The 21,998-nt window shown below is 39.3% G+C and overlaps 1 protein-coding gene across 2 annotated transcripts in view; it reads right to left on the bottom strand.

Annotated features, from left to right (window-relative positions):
- Positions 1 to 10,586: 10,586 nt before the first annotated feature.
- AP1S3 (adaptor related protein complex 1 subunit sigma 3) overlaps positions 10,587 to 21,998 on the bottom strand; it is a 62,854-nt gene continuing 51,442 nt past the window's right edge. Inside the window, exons 5-6 of one of the 2 annotated variants that reach the window (XR_014245737.1) lie at positions 17,127 to 18,548; positions 10,587 to 12,399 (exon numbers count right to left, since the gene is read on the bottom strand). Coding sequence is in view for 1 of the 2 variants with exons in the window: in XM_082395854.1 (XP_082251980.1) it covers positions 18,513 to 18,548 (36 nt within the window). In the remaining variant the exon portion in view is untranslated. Of the gene's footprint in view, positions 12,400 to 16,525; positions 18,549 to 21,998 lie in introns of those variants that run through there. The other variant, XM_082395854.1, reaches the window with a different exon arrangement.

Here is a 21,998-nt window from a genome sequence, read left to right as displayed (position 1 = left end):
AACACCTACAATAACAAACCCAAAACATTTAAGAAAATGGGAATAGGAACATACATATCAATAATTACCTTAAATGTAAATGGATTAAATGCTCCCACCAAAAGACACAGGCTGGCTGAATGGATACAAAAACAAGACCCATATATATGCTGTCTACAAGAGACCCACTTCAGACCTAGGGACACATACAGACTGAAAGTGAGGGGTTGGAAAAAGATATTCCATGCAAATGGAAATCAAAAGAAAGCTGGAGTAGCAATTCTCCTATCAGACAAAATAGACTTTAAAATAAAGACCATTACAAGAGACAAAGAAGGACACTATAGGGCTTCCCTGGTGGCGCAGTGGTTGAGAGTCTGCCTGCCAATGCAGGGGACGCGGGTTCGGGCCCTGGTCTGGGAAGATCCCACGTGACACGGAGCAACTGGGCCCGTGAGCCACAGTTGCTGAGCCTGCGCGTCTGGAGCCTGTGCTCCGCAACAAGAGAGGCCACGATAATGAGAGGCCTGCGCACGGCGATGAAGAGTGGCCCCCGCTTGCCACAACTAGAGAGAGCCCTCGCACGGAAACGAGGACCCAACACAGCCATAAATAAATAAATAAATAAACTCAAAAGTTAAAAAAAAAAAAAAAATGAAGGACACTATATAATGATCAAGGGATCGATTCAAGAAGAAGATATAATAATTGTAAATATTTATGCACCCAACATAGCACCTCAATACATAAGGCAAATACTAACAGCCATAAAAGGGGAAATCGACAGTAACACAGTCATAGTTGGGGACTTTAACATCCCACTTTCACCAATGGACAGATCATCCAAAATGAAAATAAATAAGGAAACACAAGCTTTAAATGATACATTAAACAAGATGGACTTAATTGATATTTATAGGACATTCCACCCAAAAACAACAGAATACACATTTTTCTCAAGTGCGCATGGAACATTCTCCAGGATAGATCATATCTTGGGTCACAAATCAAGCCTTGGCAAATTTAAGAAATTTGAAATCGTATCAAGTATATTTTCCGACCACAATGCTATGAGACTAGATATCAATTACAGGAAAAGATCTGTAAAAAATACAAACACATGGAGGCTACACAATACACTACTTAATAACAAAGTGATCACTGAATAAATCAAAGGGGAAATCAAAAAATACCTAGAAACAAATGACAATGGAGACACGATGACCCAAAACCTATGGGATGCAGCAACAGCAGTTCTAAGAGGGAAGTTTATAGCAATACAAGCCTACCTCAAAAAACAGGAAACATCTCGAATAAACAACCTAAACTTGCACCTAAAACAATTAGAGAAAGAAGAACAAAAAAACCCCAAAATTAGCAGAAGGAAAGAAATCATAAAGATCAGATCAGAAATAAATGAAGAAGAAATGAAGGAAACAGTAGCAAAGATTGACAAAACTAAAATCTGGTTCTTTGAGAAGATAAACAAAACTGATAAACCATTAGCCAGAGTCATCAAGAAAAAAAGGGAGAAGACTCAAATCAATAGAATTATAAATGAAAAAGGAGAAGTAACAACTGACACTGCAGAAATACAAACGATCATGAGAGATTACTACAAGCAACTCTATGCCAATAAAATGGACAACCTGGAAGAAATGGACAGATTCTTAGAAATGCACAACCTTCCGAGACTGAACCAGGAAGAAATAGAAAATATGAACAGACCAATCACAAGCATTGAAATTGAAACTGTGATTAAAAATCTTCCAACAAACAAAAGCCCAGGACCAGATGCCTTCACAGGTGAATTCTATCAAACATTTAGAGACGAGCTAACACCTGTCTTTCTCAAACTCTTCCAAAATATTGCAGAGAGAGGAACACTCCCCAACTCATTCTACGAGGCCACGATCACCCTGATACCAAAACCAGACAAAGATGTCACAAAGAAAGAAAACTACAGGCCAATATCTCTGATGAACATAGATGCAAAAATCCTCAACAAAATACTAGCAAACAGAATCCAACAGCACATTAAAAGGATCATACACCATGATCAAGTGGGATTTATCCCAGGAATGCAAGGATTCTTCAATATATGCAAATCAATCCACATGATACACCATATTAACAAATTGAAGGAGAAAAACCATATGATCATCTCAATAGATGCAGAGAAAGCTTTCGACAAAATTCAACACCGATATATGATAAAAGCCCTGCAGAAAGTAGGAATAGAGGGAACTTTCCTCAACATAATGAAGGCTATATATGACAAATCCACAGCCAACATCATCCTCAATGGTGAAACACTGAAACCATTTCCACTAAGATCAGGAACAAGACAAGGTTGCTCACTCTCACCACTATTATTCAACAGAGTTTTGGAAGTCCTAGCCACGGCAATCAGAGAAGAAAAAGAAATAAAAGGAATCCAAATTGGAAAAGAAGAAGTAAAGCTGTCACTGTTTGCAGATGGCATGATACTATACATAGAGAATCCTAAAGATGCTACCAGAAAACTACTAGAGCTAATCAATGAATTTGGTAAAGTAGCAGGATACAAAATTAATGCACAGAAATCTCTTGCATTCCTATACACTAATGATGAAAAATCTGAAAGTGAAATTAAGAAAACACACCCATTTACCATTGTAACAAAAAGAATAAAATATCTAGGAATAAACCTACCTAAGGAGACAAAAGACCTGTATACAGAAAATTATAAGACACTGATGAAAGAAATTAAAGATGATACAAATTGATGGAGAGATATACCATGTTCTTGGATTGGAAGAATCAACATTGTGAAAATGACTCTATTACCCAAAGCAATCTACAGATTCAATGCAATCCCTATCAAACTACCACTGGCATTTTTCACAGAACAAGAACAAAAAATTTCACAATTTGTATGGAAACACAAAAGACCCCGAATAGCCAAAGCAATCTTGAGAACGAAAAATGTAGCTGGGGGAATCAGGCTCCCTGACTTCAGACTATACTACAAAGCTACAGTAATCAAGACAGTATGGTACTGGCACAAAAACAGAAACATAGATCAATGGAACAGGATAGAAAGCCCAGAGATAAACCCACACACATATGGTCACCTTATGTTTGATAAAGGAGGCAAGCATATACAGTGGAGAAAAGACAGCCTTTTCAATAAGTGGTGCTGGGAAAACTGGACAGGTACATGTAAAAGTATGAAATTAGAACACTCCCTAACACTGTACACAAAAATAAACTCAAAATGGATTAAAGACCTAAATGTAAGGCCAAACACTATCAAACTCTTAGAGGAAAACATAGGCAGAACACTCTATGACATAAATCACAGCAAGATCCTTTTTGACCCAGCTCCTAGAGAAATGGAAATAAAAACAAAAATAAACAAATGGGACCTAATGAAACTTAATAGTTTTGCACAGCAAAGGAAACCATAAACAAGACCAAAAGACAACCCTCAGAATGGGAGAAAATATTTGCAAATGAAGCAACTGACAAAGGATTAATCTCCAAGATTTACAAGCAGCTCATGCAGCTCAATAACAAAAAAACAAACAACCCAATCCAAAAATGGGCAGAAGACCTAAATAGACATTTCTCCAAAGAAGATATACAGATGGCCAACAAACACATGAAAGAATGCTCAACATCATTAATCATTAGAGAAATGCAAATCAAAACTACAATGAGATATCATCTCACACCGGTTAGAATGGCCATCATCAAAAAATCTAGAAACAATAAATGCTGGAGAGGGTGTGGAGAAAAGGGAACCCTCTTGCACTGTTGGTGGGAATGTAAATTGATACAGCCACTATGGAGAACAGTATGGAGGTTCCTTAAAAAACTACAAATAGAACTACCATATGATCCAGCAATCCCACTACTGGGCATATACCCTGAGAAAACCATAATTCAAAAAGAGTCATATACTAAAATGTTCATTGCAGCTCTATTTACAATAGCCAGGACATGGAAGCAGCCTAAATGTCCATCATCAGATGAATGGATAAAGAAGATGTGGCACATATATACAATGGAATATTACTCAGCCATAAAAAGAAACGAAATGGAGTTATTTGTAGTGAGGTGGATGGAGTTAGAGTCTGTCATACAGAGTGAAGTAAGTCAGAAAGAGAAAAACAAATACAGTATGCTAACACATATATATGGAATCTACGGGATAAAAAAAAAAAAAGGTCATGAAGAACCTAGTGGCAGGACGGGAATAAAGACACAGACCTACTAGAGAATGGACTTGAGGATATGGGGAAGGGAAGGGTAAGATGTGACAAAGTGAGAGAGTGGCATGGACATATATACTCTACCAAACGTAAAATAGATAGCTAGTGGGAAGCAACCCCATAGCGCAGGGAGATCAGCTCTGTGCTTTGTGACCGCCTAGGGGGTGGGATGGGGAGGGTGGGAGGGAGGGAGATGCGGGAGGGAGGAGATATGGGAACGTGTGTATATGTGTAGCTGATTCACTTTGTTATAAAGCAGAAACTAACACACCATTGTGAAGCAATTATACTCCAATAAAGATGTTTTTAAAAAAAAGGGCAAACATTGTGAACTATATGTGATGTTTTTCAACAGAACAAAGATGTGACCATGATTATATTCCTGGTCAAGCCTCTGAAGACAGACTTTTACAGAAATAACCACAAAAGCCACAAGAAATGAGATATATGTAACAAGCCTTACAGTATCTGGTTTCAGAAAGACATAAATCAATTAAAGAGCGTAAGAATCCCACGCACCCACAGCATACTCTGTGGAAATATGGAGGAAGGTGTCCTGAGAGATGCTGGGAAAAGGAGAAGCTTCTTTAAGAGAAAATGAAGAATAGAGTGTCCTGAGCTTGAACACCTCTCCAAGTAAACTGTGCAACCCTGGTCACCTCCTTGCTACAAGGGTCCTAAAAGCCAGAGCACAGGTTTCAGGAGCTGTCAGGTCTATTCCTTAAGTTCAAGGCAGAACATCCTCAAATTTTTAAATGTGCAGTTTATCCAACATCTGCATTGAGCACTTAGGAGTGAGAAGACGTGGGTGAGCCATGGCAATCCAGAAAGCGTTCCTAAGACAGACAAAATTCACAACCACAGACCCGTGGCCCTCACTAGCCATCACTTTATTGGTGGTCAAACATCCTCACATGAATTATTTAATAGCTACATAACTATCCCTCTATCCTAGGACTAATAGATCTAAATCTATCCATTTAGATTGGTCCTAATCTTTTGAACTATTGCAAAACTATTGCAAAGATCATCCTTGTTCAAGTAGATGCTCCATATTTTGGATTATTCCCTAAGTAAGATCTGGAATAGGCAAATTTATTGTGGAAAGGGCCAGAGAGCAAAAATTTTAGGCTTGTGGGGCATGCAGTCTTCCTCCTCCTCCTCCTTTTTTTTCTCTTTCCTCTTTTAATAATTCTTTAAAACTGCACATCCATCCTTACCTGGCTGGTCATACAAAAAGAGTCCTTGGGTTGGATTTGGCCCATGGACCAGTTTGCCAACCCCTGCATTACATTCTCAAAATTCCTGGGTCAAAAGATATGACCATTAAAATGTTATTTACGTGCAATAACATTACTTCTTCAGCAATGTATGCTGTTCACCTGTGGCATCCAATATTGGGTGTTATTTTTAGTTTTCATTCTTTTTTTGCTAAATATCACTTGAATTTTCATTAAAGAAATTTTGCCAGAAATTCTTATCATTTCAATTTTACTAAAACTTTTAAGAGTTTGGAAATGGAGCCCATGGCCCCAGAAAAATAAAATGCCTCCTTATGCCTTTCTTTTAACTGTACCGTGGAGAGGAAGCCTAACCATATCATAGAAGGTAGCCGTGTCACGTCAGACCCTCAGCACACTGAGGATATTACGCTCCAAGATTAGCCTGTGGCCTTTCCAAGCTATGTAAAAATTAGCTTTTCATTTGGGAATTACCCTGAATATGTCAAAGGAAGAGACTATTTTAAACCTAGAGTTTGCCTATGATTAAAGCTCGTCTTGTGTCAAATTTGTCCTCTTGGCCTCAGGGGTGATATTAGTCTCATGCTCGCTTTGTCCAGTGAAACAAGAAATTCGTCCTGGCCCCCATCACAGCTGCAGGCAAGAGTCCAGGAAGGACCCCACGGGGAGAGGGGGAGGAGGAAGACCACCACGTTTGCCTTAAAGGAATACTCTTCTTTGAATTCAATATGTAAGAACTGGTATTCAAGTGCAATTTCTGTCATCTCTAGTTTCTGTAAACTCACAGGATGCTCTATTTTTTCTTCCATGAAGCTATTTTAGGCAAAACAAACCACCTCCCCAACATCAGAGTTGGGATAGCTCTTCTGCCACTTATCAGATTGACCTCAGATGGCCTGGATCGGCAGCAGCTTGAAGCAGGATCTCAGTTCCCCGACCAGAGACTGAAGCCAGGCCACAGCAGTGAGAGCCCTGAATCCTAACCACTAGACCATGAGGGCCAGTGGCTAGCGACAAGGCCCTGGCTTGTCTGCTTTGTAGAAATGAATTTCAACAAAGAGACGGAAAGTAGTGAAGCAAGTAAGGTGTTTAATGGGAGGAAAAAGAGTATAGTACTTGTGGATAGACACACGGGTGGGTTCAGAGAGAGAGTCACACCTCCATAGTAGTTTGAATCACTTATATGGGGCATTTCTTCTGGGTTTCCTCTGGCCAATTATCTTGCTTTACCTGGCTCTGAGTCTGCATTTGGTTTATCTCAGGGTCCTCCCCGTGGGCGTGTGCATCTCTTAGCCAAGATGGATTCCAGCCCAGAGAGAGGCCTGTGGGAAGGTTGACATCACCTATTATGAGGGTGGTTCCTCCTCCCTTTTTGGCCCCCGAGGAACCTTTCTGCACAAGTGTAGTCAGGAAGTTCTCCTTGACCTCAAGAATGAGAAATATGTGGTCTGTTTATCTCTTATCTGGGCAGGACTCAGCTCCTCCTTTCCCCCACCATTGTCTTTATCTTGGAGTATCTGTCTACAGGGGACAGACTTCACTGCTCAGCCTGGGGCCTATCTATCTCCTGCCTCAAGATGATCCAGAAGAGAAACCAACACCAGCATTGACTAAGCACTTTCGAAGTTCCAGACCCTGTCCTGAGCACAGACAGGAAATTGAGGCCAGCGGAATATACCTGCCAAAGTCACACAACTGGTGTGTGACTGAATCCTGAAGTTCCAGGTCCAAAACCCACCTTACTAATCAATTCAGAGATTCTAGGTACTAATTTCAAGAGTTTATAAAATGGAATACGTAAGGAGATTCCCCTGGTCTTAGAAGCTGAGAAAGACCCACCTCTCCCCTTGCTCCCGTGCAGGTCTGCCTTTCCTGACCCTCAGAGGGACCAGTCCCAGCAAGGCTGATGGACAACCTTCCCCGGGCAGAGTTAGAGCCCCAAGTCTGCAAAGTTGTCAGTTCTACATACTTAACTTTTGTTTACCTCATCTTTTTCCCTTGGGAACGTGGAGATGCCTCCAATGTCGGAAGAAATAGAGCTAAGAGTCTTTCCCCAGCCACTTCAACTCTGGCTCTAACTATGTAATCCCAGGAAAGAGGAAAGACCCAAACTCCTCACAGGACCCACTACACTCTGCCCCCAAAACACCTTCCCTGGCTTTCCCCTTACTGGTCTCCATAATTATTTGTTTTCAATACCATACTCCTAAGCGATAGCATCTGACTAGGGATGTTGTCGGGGGTCTGCAAGACCAACCTCAGGCTCGATAATTCACTAGGACTCACAAGTCTCAGAAGCTATGAGGCACAGTTACAGTTTATGGCAGTAAAAGGATAGAAAATAGAATCAGCGAAGGGAAAAGAGATGTGGGGCAAAGTCCAAGAGAAACCAGGCACAAGCTTCCATGTGTCCCCTCTTGGTGGTGTTGAAACAGGAGGGAAAGGGGCAGGGCACAACTTTTAAAAGAATGACATAGCCCAAGGACATGACATAAACTGATTAGAACCAAACAGGTCCAAGATGGCAGACTTCCACTAGATCTTGAACCTCAGTATATGCTCATTGTAACACATCAAGAAGCTAAATGACACACCCACACGCTCCATGACAGTTCCAAGGCTGGCCATAAAGGTCAAAAAGTGGGCAGTGGCCCAATTCCTGGAAATCCTCACCCCTTCCTCAAAATAGCTGGAATAATCCTCCCACTCATTAGCCTATGAAATGACCCACCCCTATAAAAACTGACAACCCCATACCCTGGTGCCACTCTCGCCTTCTGAGATGGCCCACACTCTGACTGCGGAGTGTGTTTCTCTCTAACTAAATTCACTTCTTACCTATCACTTTGTCTCTCACTGAATTCTTTTTTTTCAATATATAGTGTAATATTTTATTGAGGTATAACTGATATATAACATTATATTAGTTTTAGGTACAACATATTGATTCAATATTTGTATGTATTGCACAATGATTATCACGATAACTCTAGTTAATCTCTCTCTCACTGAATTCTTTCTGTGATGAGACATCAAGAACCTGAGCTTCATTAAGTCCTATTACCAGGTGTGTCATCTCAGTTAGAGAACCATGGGTTCAAGACCCAATCTCAGTTGCACGGTTTCAGTGTCACATGGGAATACGCTTAATTCTCCCAGCAGCCATGTGCACAAAACATGCTAAGTGCTGCCAACTGGCGATGCTCACTGGGCCTTGGTATCCAGGAGTTCTACTGGGGATCAGTCCTGAAGGAGGGCAGAGCCCATGTGACTGATCTCAGGTACTCAGACTTCAGCCCCAACCCAGAGTTAAAAAAAAAAAAACAGGTGTTCACCATCAATCACATTGTCAGGATAAACTGTCACACTGCGGTAGCATGGCCCAGCCCTCAGGCATAAAAAACACTCTTATCAGGCAGAACACTCCAAGGGCTCAGAGGTTATCTCCCTAGAGCCAGCCAGCTGGAGGCAGGTTTTTATTTAGAATGTGCAGGGTCTGAGCAACCCAGACCTGCTGAATTAACCCTTTCCTGTACTAGTTGTGATCTGAGAAAAAGATATATATATATATTTATAGATATATAAATAAGGTTACTTTTCTAAGTCCTCTCTCTAAGGTCAACTTTGTAAGGCTAGCTTTTACTGGGTAGTTTATGGCAGTTTCCCAACATTTTTTACATCATAGCACTCATAAAAAATAATCCAACTTGGCTCTCAGACCTCCTTGACAATATTTGCTCATTCTAAATCCTTATGCTACTATTTTTCATCTATTAACAGGAGCATGAGATGAGAGAATCAATAAATGGAGAACCTTTACATTTACCAACACAAAATAACTTATTCTCTTTTATGCTGCCTGTCCTTCCTTACCTGCTCATCTGTTCTAAATTTTTAAAAGAAACGGCCTTTCTTGTCCCTTATAAGTAATATCTTAGCTAGGTCTAGTGTGAATTGTAATTTATTGGTGGTTACCATTCCCATGGCAAATACCACCTTCCGCTATAGTAAGCTTCTTTGAAAGGTGTTTTTCCATTTCTGTTTACCAATGTGCCTTCATACCTTTGTTTTCACATCACTTGCGTTTGTATAGATCTCACATGGTACCTAAAAAGCAAGTCAACTCATTTTTGGAGCAGAGGGCAAAGGAATACTGAAGAGACAGAGAGGAATTAGCACATCACTACTTTCTACTCCATGAGTTAGAAAAAAATAATCAGAAAGGGAGGTTCCATTCTAACAAAAAGCCAACCCCTGTAATAATCACGTAGAAGAGTCATACATTGTCCATGTGACACAGTTAAAAACACAAAGAGTGTACACCTTTGGGTAGAAGTGAACCATATATATATATATTTTAGGAGGCTGTTCTTCTTTGTACAACCTCATCAACAAAACCCTCGGGTTCTCTCACCTTGCTGGTAAGAGCTGGTGATGGGTTTGCCACCCAGATGAATGGCTTCAACATAAAAGCTCAGTGTCACTCACATAAAAGATATTGAATTAAGGCTGACCTGGAAATGTGATAGTTTAACTTCCGGTCCCAACTCACTTGTGTTCTTTTCTTGTTTCTTCTTTCTCAAGAAAATAAATATATCTTTATGGTACCACCACTAAGCGCTCAGTTTTAAACTTAAGTCACTTTACTATCACAGGAACAACTGCAGCCAATTAGTTGCCATATTGAATTTAGTTTTTTGTCATCCAGTTTCATTTAGCAAACATTTATTGATATTTTACTGAGTGTCAGGCACTGGTAAGATTTCTGGGGACCCAGCTGCAGACAGAAGTGCAGCAGTGTCACCTGAAGTTTTGGGAGCCTGTCGTGCTTCAGAAATACAAGATTTTAATGCTATTTCTTATTTATTTGTTTGTTTGTTTGTTTATTTAGGCTGCACAGGGTCTTAGTTGAGGCACGTGGGATCTTCGTTGTGGCATGTGGGCTCATAGTTGCAGCAAGCACGCGGGATCTAGTTCCCTGTTGGACCACCAGGGAAGTCCCTAATTTCTGAACTCAAGACAATACAAGAGATAGTATATCTTGATCAAAAATAAGCTATTCTGGTGATATTCTAGAAATGAGCAGACTGCTTGCTGGTCTAATGAATTTCTTTTTTTGTTTTTTAATGAATTCCTTAAGGTTCTTCAAAAACATTCCAATCTGGGAGTGTTAAGGAAAATATACCTTTTTAATTTTTTTTTTTTTTTTGGCCACACCATGCGGGTTGTGGGATCTTAGTTCCCCGACCAGGGTTTGAACCCAGGCCCATGGCAGTGAAAGCGCCGAGTCCTAACCACTGGACCACCAGGGAATTGCCAAAAAAACATACCTTTTTAAACGGGGGAGTTTCAGATTCTGGTTTGATATCTATAGGTTTCCTCCATTATCCGAAAGCAGGGTGTCCTATGAAACATTTCGTAAGCCAAAATGGTATAAAAGCAGATAAAGCACAGATGCTTATAGACACAGTTCAAAGCTATGGTGGCTTGAGGCTGAGATGCTGACTGTAGCTCCTGGGGAAGGAGCTTGGCAGTGCCAGTCTCCTGTTCAGGGTGCCCACTGCCTTTATAATGGCTCCCCGCAAAACACACACTGAACCCTATTTCGTTTTCTGCTTTTTTGTAAAATCAAAAATCCTCTTCAGATTTCTTTTGGTTATAGAAAACAGGTACTAATGCAGGTCTTTTGTAAAAGCCAAGGGGCGTAAAGCGAACTTTCGAAAAGTAAGGAATAACTATATGAGAAATTGTGTCAGTGAATATAAGACTTTAACAGGCCCTTTAGGAGATTCAGAAAAGCAATCTTTCTCTGGCTGTCTGTCTCTCACTCACACACACACACACACATAAACACACACATACACACACACACACACACACACACACATGGCTCTCAAAGATTGTTCATGTCAGCAAGAGATAGGGCACATATATAAATATTTATAATATAATACTAAAAATAAGTACCCTGGGAGGTACAAATGTAAAACAAAGGGGTCTTAGAGGAGGAAGGAAGGCTGGAATAAGAAAGGAGTCATGAAAGTGACACTTGAGCTGGGTATTAAAGAATCTGGACATAGGGAGGGGGTAAATAACATTTCAGGTAAAGGGAAAAAGTAGAACAAGCAACAGCCAAGAAGAAGAGTAATACATCGACCTGTGAAAGGATAGGATATGTGACTTGGAATTCAGATCATGGAAGGTCTCAAAAGCCAGACTAAGAAGCTGCATCAGCAACCACAGAAGCAAGGTAAAAATTTAGGGTGACAAGTGTGTAAATCGGTGAGGTGGGCAGGTATAGCAGTGGGGACTGTAGAAGTCAGCAGTGCACACCCTCTAGCTTCAGTTGATTACTGCATGCAGATGTGCAGGCCCTAAGTGGCCAGTCCTTACAGTTTTTCAAGAGAAGGGGGAAAAAATCCAAGTTTTATATAAAATCACAAAATTGATTCCATTTTTCATACAGTGAGGGCCAAACAAAATTTGTATGCAGACTCAGGGTAGCTTGTGGTACCCAATTTGTACCTCTACAAAACTGACTTCTTGTGTGGATAGTAACATTATCTTTCTACTTCTCAGCAGCCTCATTTTTTTTTTTTTTTAATAAATTTATTTAGTTTTTTTTTTTTTTTAATTTTCATTTTTGGCTGTGTTGGGTCTTTGTTGCTGTGCATGGGCTTTCTCTGATCCCATTGATGGTAGCCCACGATTGTTTCATGTGTCAGGGTAGGTTCACCGCCCTAACCAACAAATCCAGGAGTTCAGGGACTTAACACCATAGAAGTTTACTTCTGTCACACATGTGTACTTCTGTCCAGTGTGACTATTCCTGCTTGGTTGGCTTTCCTGACAGCCGTTTTTAGGTTCCTTCCATCTCATGGCTCTCTGCCTTCTCTGGATCCTAGAGTATTTTCCTTTGGCTATAAACCGGGAAAGACAGAGAATGGAGGGTCACACATGGGAGTGTTTTAAGAGTCAGACCTGCAGTTGGGCATATGTTACTTGGACCCACATGCCACTGGTTATGATTCCATTATGGATAAACCAAACTTCAAGAAGGGTGGGAAGTGAAGTCTAGCTGTAAACCCAGGAGGAAACAGGAAATGGTCTGGTAAACGAACATCTGGTCTCTATCATATTTTCCAAGCAGTGCTTTGGTTTCATCCAGCACTGGCTCCTTGACTCAGAACTACATGTGAAGGTCTTACTTCATAGTTAGGTATAAACAAGGTTGAAATGACAAGCTTTAGCTGAATGCAAGAAATGTCACATAATTCAATGACTTTTCTAGATCATTAGTCCCTTTTATTCACATTAGCCAAAAAATGTATTGCTCTTCTGTTCTCTCCTTTCACCTAAAACACGTAAGATATTCCACCTCCAAAATTCACCAATGCAACCTTGGTGATTCACTCTATCTGTAATCCAAGAGCAGCTCTTCTTTCTACTCCTATAATGGCACCCTTCATCTAAAGTGCACTCAATATACTTCACTTGTATCATTTAAAAGGGTGAAAAACATGCTTGAATGTCATTAGGCTTTTATTTCATACCAGGAAACAAGCTCATCAAATACTTTCATGAGGGGCTTCCCTGGTGGCGCAGTGGTTGAGAATCTGCCTGCCAATGCAGGGGACACGGGTTCGAGCCCTGGTCTGGGAAGATCCCACATGCCGCGGAGCAGCTGGGCCCGTGAGCCACAACTACTGAGCCTGCACGTCTGGAGCCTGTGCTCCGCAACAAGAGAAGCCGAGACAGTGAGAGGCCCGTGCACCGCGATGAAGAGTGGCCCCCGCTTGCCGCAACTGGAGAAAGCCCTCACACAGAAACGAAGACCCAACACAGCCAAAAATAAATATAAAAAGAAATAAAAATGCAATAAAATTTAAAAAAATACTTTCATGAGGTAACACCTTTGATCAAGGCAAGATTTAATTAAGCAAATGATTAGCACTGGGACCTGATCAAAACATAAATGTCAATGTAATGATTATTCTTTCCTCTTCTGTATAATGAGTGGTTCAGACTAGCTCACTTCCGTGATCCCATCTGATTCTGCCATTCCATCCATTCCAAAGAGCAAGTGCATGAACCTTGTCAGTGGTACATGCAGGACAAGCGTGAAGGCTCCCAACCCCTAGTCCATTTTGATGCTCTAAACATCATTATGACACTTAGTCTTATGTCTCAGAACATCCCTACCAGAGGGAAAACCCACTTGCTTGCTCTGAGACTGATGGGTGAAAATCATATGCAGAAGTTTTAGAAATGATAAGCAATTATTTCCCATCGATTCAAAAGTTCACAAGAGTTGAACTTATATTTGAATAGCATTTGGATGGCTGCCTCAGAAAAATTCCTAAATTCAGTAATTATGCTCATACGATTTTGAATACAGAAAGCACAGAGAACTGATAGGGCGTAAATAAAATATACACATATGGGGCTTCCCTGGTGGCGCAGTGGTTGAGAATCTGCCTGCCAATGCAGAGGACACGGGTTCGAGCCCTGGTCTGGGAAGATCCCACATGCCACGGAGCAGCTGGGCCCGTGAGCCACAATTACTGAGCCTGCGCGTCTGGAGCCTGTGCTCCGCAACAAGAGAGGCCGCGATAGTGAGAGGCCCCCGCTCGCCGCAACTAGAGAAAGTCCTCGCACAGAAACGAAGACCCAACACAGCCATAAATAAATAAATGAATAAATTAAAAAAAAAATACACACATGTAACACTTCCAGATGAGGTAGTCTGATTTTTACTTTATGATTTATCATTCTTGAGCTTCTTTGTGTGTAGGTAAAAAATTTAAATTTTCTTCCAACTTAATTTGCTCTCTGCTCTTACATTTTTAATGAAGTGTTCAACTAATAGCGGAAGTATGTATACATCATTTTCTTTACAACTATTACTATCATCATATAAGATTAGACATTTTAAGTAGAACATAATTGATTTTATCCATTTTTCTTATTATGTGCCTTGGTTTATTCACTCATCCATCCATCGTTTCAGTTTTAGCTTTTAATATTATAATTAGCCAAACTCTGACCCAATAAAAGAGCATTAAAATTTGGCTTCAAGAAATAAAAATACTTATTTCTAAAAACAGGAAAATATAATCAATCCTTTAAATACAGATTCTCCAAGATTATTTAATCCTACATAAGTGAAAGTTATGTTTATAATTTAAGACATTTTTAGAAGTTTATTTTATTAAAGGGAAATTAATATTTTAATACTTCCAACACTGACTGCATTCATCTTCAAAATTATATTTTTATAATTTTAAAATTTATTTTTGTACCATTCTTAAATACATAAAAACTTAAATTATTTTTGAAACAATTTTCGACCATAAACCCCTTACAAGTCCGTTAGTTTTTGTTCTTCACATTTATACAGTCTCAAATTTTACAGATATTTTTCTACCATAGAGGAAAAATTTTATTAAAACTGGAGGCTTCACAAATTCAACAGATTTCTCTCCCTCCAAAAAACAGTATAAAAGAGAGTTTAAAGTCACTATTAAAGCCGTATGAGGATTATCTCACATTTGGAACCAAGTGTTCTCGTAATTTTTCCTCTTCTTCAGTCTAAATGTCTTATTTACTTCAAAATATTATCAAGTAAACTATGCTGGCATCTTTCTACTAAACATCCACTTTACACAAGATTAACATTTTAAACATGCACAAGTATAAAATACGAAGCAAAGTTCTCTTATAAATTATAGCAATATCAGGTGTAGCTCATAAAGCTAGTTATAAGATCATGCTAACAACAGCAAAAGCCCACATTAACTCACACAATTGCATAAATGCTCTCTTTACCACCCTCCATGGAAACACTCACTATTTTGCAAAGGAATGAGTAAAAATTACCACTTTGGAATAATACTATTAGTTAAACAAAGGACATGTCAACGACATGAAAACAACTCTATCTAATCTAGAAGACGGTTAAGTCTACCCTTGTTAGGAACTATGCTGTTAAGCCCTGAAGGGAAATGCTTAGAACGTTCAATAAGGATTAAAAAAAAAATTTAATGACCCTCCCTTCACAAATTATTGAAAGAGTCATTGGCTTGCTTACTCACATTCCAGAGCATCTACTGAACTTAATTTAAAATTGCAGGGACCATGTGAAAAAAATATATTAACACTTACCAATAAAGTTTATTGATTAAAACTTAGAAAAGTAAAGTTAAAGACAGTTCTGAGTGATATTTCATGGGTATTATAACACAAATCCTAAAGAAGAATTACTAGCTGTAGAAGAACAACATTTGTTGTATGTTTGATGAAAAAGCTTTATACTGTTTTAGAAGACTTGACATGGGAAAAAGTTTGAATTAACAATTCACTTGGGCTTCCCTGGTCATGCAGTGGTTAAGAATCCGCCTGCCAATGCAGGGGACACAGGTTCGAGCCCTGGTCTGGGAAGATCCCACATGCCGCAGAGCAACTAAGCCCCTCTGCCACAATTAATGAGCCTGCGCTCTAGAGCCCTCAAAACACAACTACTGAGCCTGTGAGCCACAGCTACTTAAGCCCGCACGCCTAGAGCCCGTGCTCCGCAACAAGAGAAGCCACCGCAATGAGAAGCCCACGCACCACAACAAAGAGTAGCCCCCACTCTCCACAACCAGAGAAAGCCTGAGCGCGGCAACGAAGACCCAATGCAGCCAAAAATAAATAATTTTTTTTAAAAATTCACTTGATTTATCATAAGAAATGTCAACTTTACATTTGTTAATGAAAGAAAAGTAGTAGATTTAAAGGGTGATTGAGTCATTAACTACGTGTAAAGAGATCAGATTATCAAAATGTAGGTGAATGGTGAGAAAAAAGCCAATAGGAGCAAAACAATAAATTCTCTTCTCTCATTTGCTGTCACCTGCTTATGAAGTTCCACCTTGATAGGTAATTGCCTAGAAAATGAAGAGGTTATATTAGAAGGACTTCACCAAGAATTATGGGTAGCAATTTCAAGCATAAAATCTGATTTTAAAAAAATTATATTCATAAAAACACGCTTAAGCTCCTCAATAAAAAACTTAAAAAAAATTTTATTTGGAAGTTTTTATACAAGTTTAATATTTCTTATCTTTCCTTTCCCTTGGTGGTTTTATTACAATTATATGATATAAAGAAAACATAATGACAATTATATGATATAAAGAAAACATAATGATTATTTTCACCAAAGTCCATGTAAGATGTCCCCCAAATCCCTCAAATTTACCCCAGAGTGCCATATCATTATGTTCACGCTCTACGTGTGCTGTTGACACGAAGTCTGAGGAGGCCCCGCTATAACTAGACAGTGTCTAATATGGAATTCCCCAGAATATGTGGAGTACATTTGAATGAGATTCAATCAATACATTCATCCAAAAATGGTGGAGAGCTTCAAAAGAACCAGAAAAACTTACATCAATTTACATAAAGTTTATCTTTACACAATGTTTTTTAAAATAAAGAGTTCTGCCATATTAAAAAAAAAAAAGCTAAAGCACAAAATCAAAGATCTAAAGTAAACAAAGTGATAAAAATGACAAACTTCAATCTGATGCCCTAATTGTAAATACATGATTAATTTGAGGAAATATTAGATATTAAAAGCCCCATAATTACTTCATATACTAACCTGAAGTATTTCCTTTTAATAATGGTTATATTTTGGAGTTGGCCAATTTTTCCTCATGTTCTTCCACTCTTGTCTTGCCATCTTTCCCTAAATACGTCCGGCATGATGAATCAAAGAGGACATTTTCCCCTCATGTTGGATTCTCCAACAGCAAGCACACTCTTCTCTTAGGAAGAATACTAGAAGGTCTCTAACCACTGCAACATGATGACATTTGACCTCAAAACTAACATTGAAAATGTACAGGTAAGACATCAAAAGCACGGCACCAGACGGAACAGTACAAGCTATTTCCCTAGAATGTCTGATCACTTCTACCACCTGGTTATATAGAACTTTCCAGGAAGCATGAATGCGACATAGTCATAATAATAACAGTCAGCAGCAAATATTTTCTTTGGGAGATGAGGAAAGAAAAAGGAGGAAAGGCACCTACTATACAGGCTGCAATAATATTAAATGCTCCAAGTAAGCCTTCAAATATATTAGATATACATGAAAACATACTGGAAACAAAAATCTCTCAAGCAACTAAGGGTGCTTGTAACATAAAAGATTATTAAAATAATAGTATTAATAAGTATTATTGCTACTGTTATTAATCTTTATTATACTATTTTTATAGTAAGGGAAGTTATAGACACTTTTTCAGATGTCTCAAAACCTTAATAAATACATAGAGTCTGTACAAAACACAACCTTATTGGAATGCCCCTTATATTCAATTAAAAGGTAAAATTAAAACCTCAGCCTAGATAGCAGCTTCCAAGGCATCAAAAACACTTAAGGCCTATACTATCTTTGGTTGTTGCCCTTAATTCCAGCTCTGAAAAATTAATGAATTCAGGACATTAAAATCAGATACACTGTATCTGGACTGAAATTACAGTATTAAGTGTATTAAAAATGTCTAACGTCATGTATGAACTCTGAACTATTAACATAATTTTGAATCATTATACAATTTAAAAAGCTAAACATTTAGAAAAAGTATTATCGATACAAGATATACTTTACATTCAAAATCATGGATAATGACAATATAGTTTACACCCTGTCAGTAGAGGACCAAATGCAACAAAATAAATGTATTTAAATTAGCTCAAAAATATGACATGGAGTTAAAACACTGCAAACAAACATTCAGCCTATTGAGCCATGAAGCAGTTGTTTTAACATCCAAGTAGTCATATACAGTATAATACAGACACGAATAATGATAAATACATTATGTTAAACAACTTTAATTTTTGCTAATTAAAAAAAATCCCTTTTAAGTTATTTTTGGCATGATGCCAGAGGCTCTGTCAAATAACTGGATGCAAGGCACTACTTATTTACAGGTTCACAACATGTAGCACTTGGAGTCTTCAAGTAGATGCATGGTTAAAACGTAGGCTTGTTCATGTATTCTTCCATTGTCTGAAAGAGAACCATAGATTAGAGCAATTTTCCCTTAAACCACATCCTTTAGCGGACTGTGAAAATTCTTCATTCTCTTACTCATTTATTTTGCCATTAGAGGAAATAAGTTTTTGTTTTTGTTTTTGTTTTGGCTGCACCACGCAGCTTGTGGGATCTTAGTTCCCCGACCAGGGATCGAACCCAGGCCCGCAGCAGTAAAAGTCCAGAGTCCTAACCACTGGACCACCAGGGAATTCCCAAAAAGAAGTTTTTGAAGTGTACATGGTCATAAATCTTTGCATTCTAATCAAGAAAGGTGGTTCAAAGTTTGAGTATAATTTGTATACACATCCATATGGCTGGAATTAAATAACTTTCAACAGAGAAATGGCTAAGCTTGACCATAAAAGGAATGTCTGATAAGAGAAATGCTAAAGCAACAGCTGCGAAGCTATCACTGTTGACTTCAGAAAAATGTGCCTGCTAAAATAACCATGAGGACTACCTCCAGACACAGGCATTAGAGAAATTTGAATTGTATTTGTATAACGTATGCATCATTACATACATACATAACATACGTATCATTACACATACAGAACATCTTATTGCCAAGACATAAGGGATAAACAGACCATAATTCTTTTTTTTTTTTTTTTTTTGAATTTTTTTAAACATCTTTATTGGAGTATAATTGCTTTACAATGGTGTGTTCGTTTCTGCTGTATAACAAAGTGAATCAGCTATATGTATACATATATCCCCATATCCCCTCCCTCTTGTGTCTCCCTCCCACCCTACTTATCCCACCCCTCTAGGTGGTCACAGAGCACCAAGCTGATCTCCCTGTGCTATGCGGCTGCTTCCCACTAGCTATCTATTTTACATCTGGTAGTGAACACATGTCCATGCCACTCTCTCACTTCATCCCAGCTTACCCTTCCCCCTCCCCGTGTCCTCAAATCCATTCTCTAGTAGCAGACCATAATTCTTAAGAATTTCTTTCACGTATTTTGAAAAGGCTTTCCTCCAAAGTACATAAATTATGTTTCTTCATCCTCCTCATCACTTACCAAGTTTGTTAACATGCCACAAGGCCCTAATTTTTTCCCAGTACTTTAAAAACAATGTTTAAATGGATTCACAGCCACAGGCAGAGTTCAAAGTTACAGTCATGCTGCAAGCCCTTTATTATGCATGATGGATGGACTTCCTCTTCCACTCTCTCCTGTTATAAACATATGTTTGTGTAACAAATATATTTGTGTAACAAGGGCCCTGGGTTGAATCAATCAGGGAGCTCAAGGGGCCAGCCCTTGGTAACACCCCTACCTCTTCCATGGAAGTCACAGCACAGCCAGCAATGCTTAACCTGTTCTTAAGCTTGAACCCCAGGAGATGTGATTCACGTGCACCTGCCAGGGAAGACATTGACCAGCCTTGCCCAAAGAGACCAAGACCATGGCTAAGCAAGACTGCTCAGAAGATACTAGGGTTAGAAATCAGGTTTTCTAACTGTGTTCACCAGCTCTACGTAGAACTCCAGTCCTCCTCTGCTGAAAATACCTGTGGTCCATTATCCACACTTTTCTTATAAAGCTCTTAAACCTCCTGGATGAGCAATGGCCAAGAGAAGCCCATACCTTAAGACCTCTGCCCTGTCTCTCCTCTTACAGATACTGCCCATGTCTGTCAACTTGACAGGGGTATCACATTGGCCAGGGGCCCATGACTGTTTCTTGGTAACTAGAGTTTATCCCATTTAGAAGAGTATACAAAATTACAAATATAAAATTGGGTATAAAGTTTACTTAGAATGAGAAAAAAATGAAAGTAGATTACAATTTTGTTTTAAATTACAAATATCACAAAATCCAGAACAATAGCAGAATGGGTTTTATTCATTAAGTGCCTGACACACTTCTATAATATCTTATATGTTCATTATGTGGCCACAAATTCTTTGCAGCTGAGCTATCTTACCTTTGCAAATTTGACCATATGAGCCTGCAGCCTTAGAAGGGGTCTGGGCCAGGAAAGGCCCTGGAGTTGTCACTTCACTGGCTTCACAGTTCATTGGCCTCTAGCTATTGGCACTGCTTCACACCACCGGATAAGTCAATCTGCCTGAGACTACGCTGGCTGCCCTTTCTGAGCTGTGCTGTTACTTAGAGTTACATGAGCCAATGACATATGAGGTTCGTACTTTCTTGGGCTTGCCCCTTTAAAAGCTGGAACAGACTTTTAAGGCTGGCACAAACTTAAAGAGCTCTGCCCTAGCCTTTCACAAGAGGACTAGGGTATCTTGGGACCCCAGTTATCCATCCAGCACAGCAGTGTTTCTTGTGCATTCAGCACTATGCACGCTACGAGTTTTTATTGCATTATGGTTTAACCTGGTTAAACCATAATGCAATAGCTGTTTAACATGGTTTGTGCTTTTAAGGGTGACAGTGTTGGGGTGCACCTAGCCAGTTCTCATGAATCCACACATACACATATGAGGAATCCCATTGCTTGACCTAATGAGGTACCATTTGACCCTCCCTTCTTAACTTGCTTTCTTATTCTGTGGTCGGAACATCTTCTGTTTGTCGCCCCCACTGGTGATCCCAAGAATTGCAACCTCTGTATTTAAGGATCACTACCTTCTCCTTTCAGAGTTTCTTTTTCCCTCTAATCATTTTTGCACCATTGTCCACAGGTACCTTCAAAATAAGGTACCTCTTAAGGTCATTCCCAACCAATTAAACTGTTCCTTTCTTTCCATATTATCAACATCTAGCCCCGGTACACTCAGAATAAGCTCTGAGCATTTAGGGCTTTAAGACTACGTATCTTCTTACTAAAAATGTAGAGACAGTCTTTTTATTCTAAAAAACTTTTATTGGGTAGGGGTCAGGGAAAAGACCAGGGCCTACTCTGAGATTTTCAGTTGTGCTAAAAGTAAAAGCAATATTACAAAGGCCTCCCTTAAACTTAAGCAACTAAGTTTGTATTCAATACAAATACGTGCTCAGGTCCAAAGGACAGGGCAAAAAGAAAGCAATAATTTTTTTCTCTTTATGCAATTATATTACTTGTGCCTATTCATATGCTCAACTGCTCTGACCAGATATACAAAGCAAACCATATATACAAAGTCAATTTTCCAGCCAGCTCGCCAGATGTTCATCGACTTAGCTGAAGTACCAGATCCCAAGAGAACACCGGTAACACTGTTTCTATTTGGCAGGTGCTGTGAATTCAGTGAAAGATTTAGAGGGCAGTCATGATACTGCCTGCCCACTATGGGGAAACGGCAGCTAAATGGAGGGTCCCCTGAGACTCACCTATCAAGACCTTCCACTCAGTCACCAGGGACACCAGGGACACCAGGGAACGACCAATTAATGTTTAATTGTGAAAGGCCTCTCTCTTGAAATAGCAGTCAATACCTGCTTCCCAGATTTAAATGGAACTAGAAGC

Source organism: Balaenoptera borealis, assembly GCF_965194805.1.
Source record: "Balaenoptera borealis genome assembly, chromosome: 6".
NCBI classification, from domain to species: domain Eukaryota; kingdom Metazoa; phylum Chordata; class Mammalia; order Artiodactyla; family Balaenopteridae; genus Balaenoptera; species Balaenoptera borealis.
Note: the sequence above shows the minus strand (reverse complement) of the source record. Positions and strands in the feature narration are given on the sequence as shown.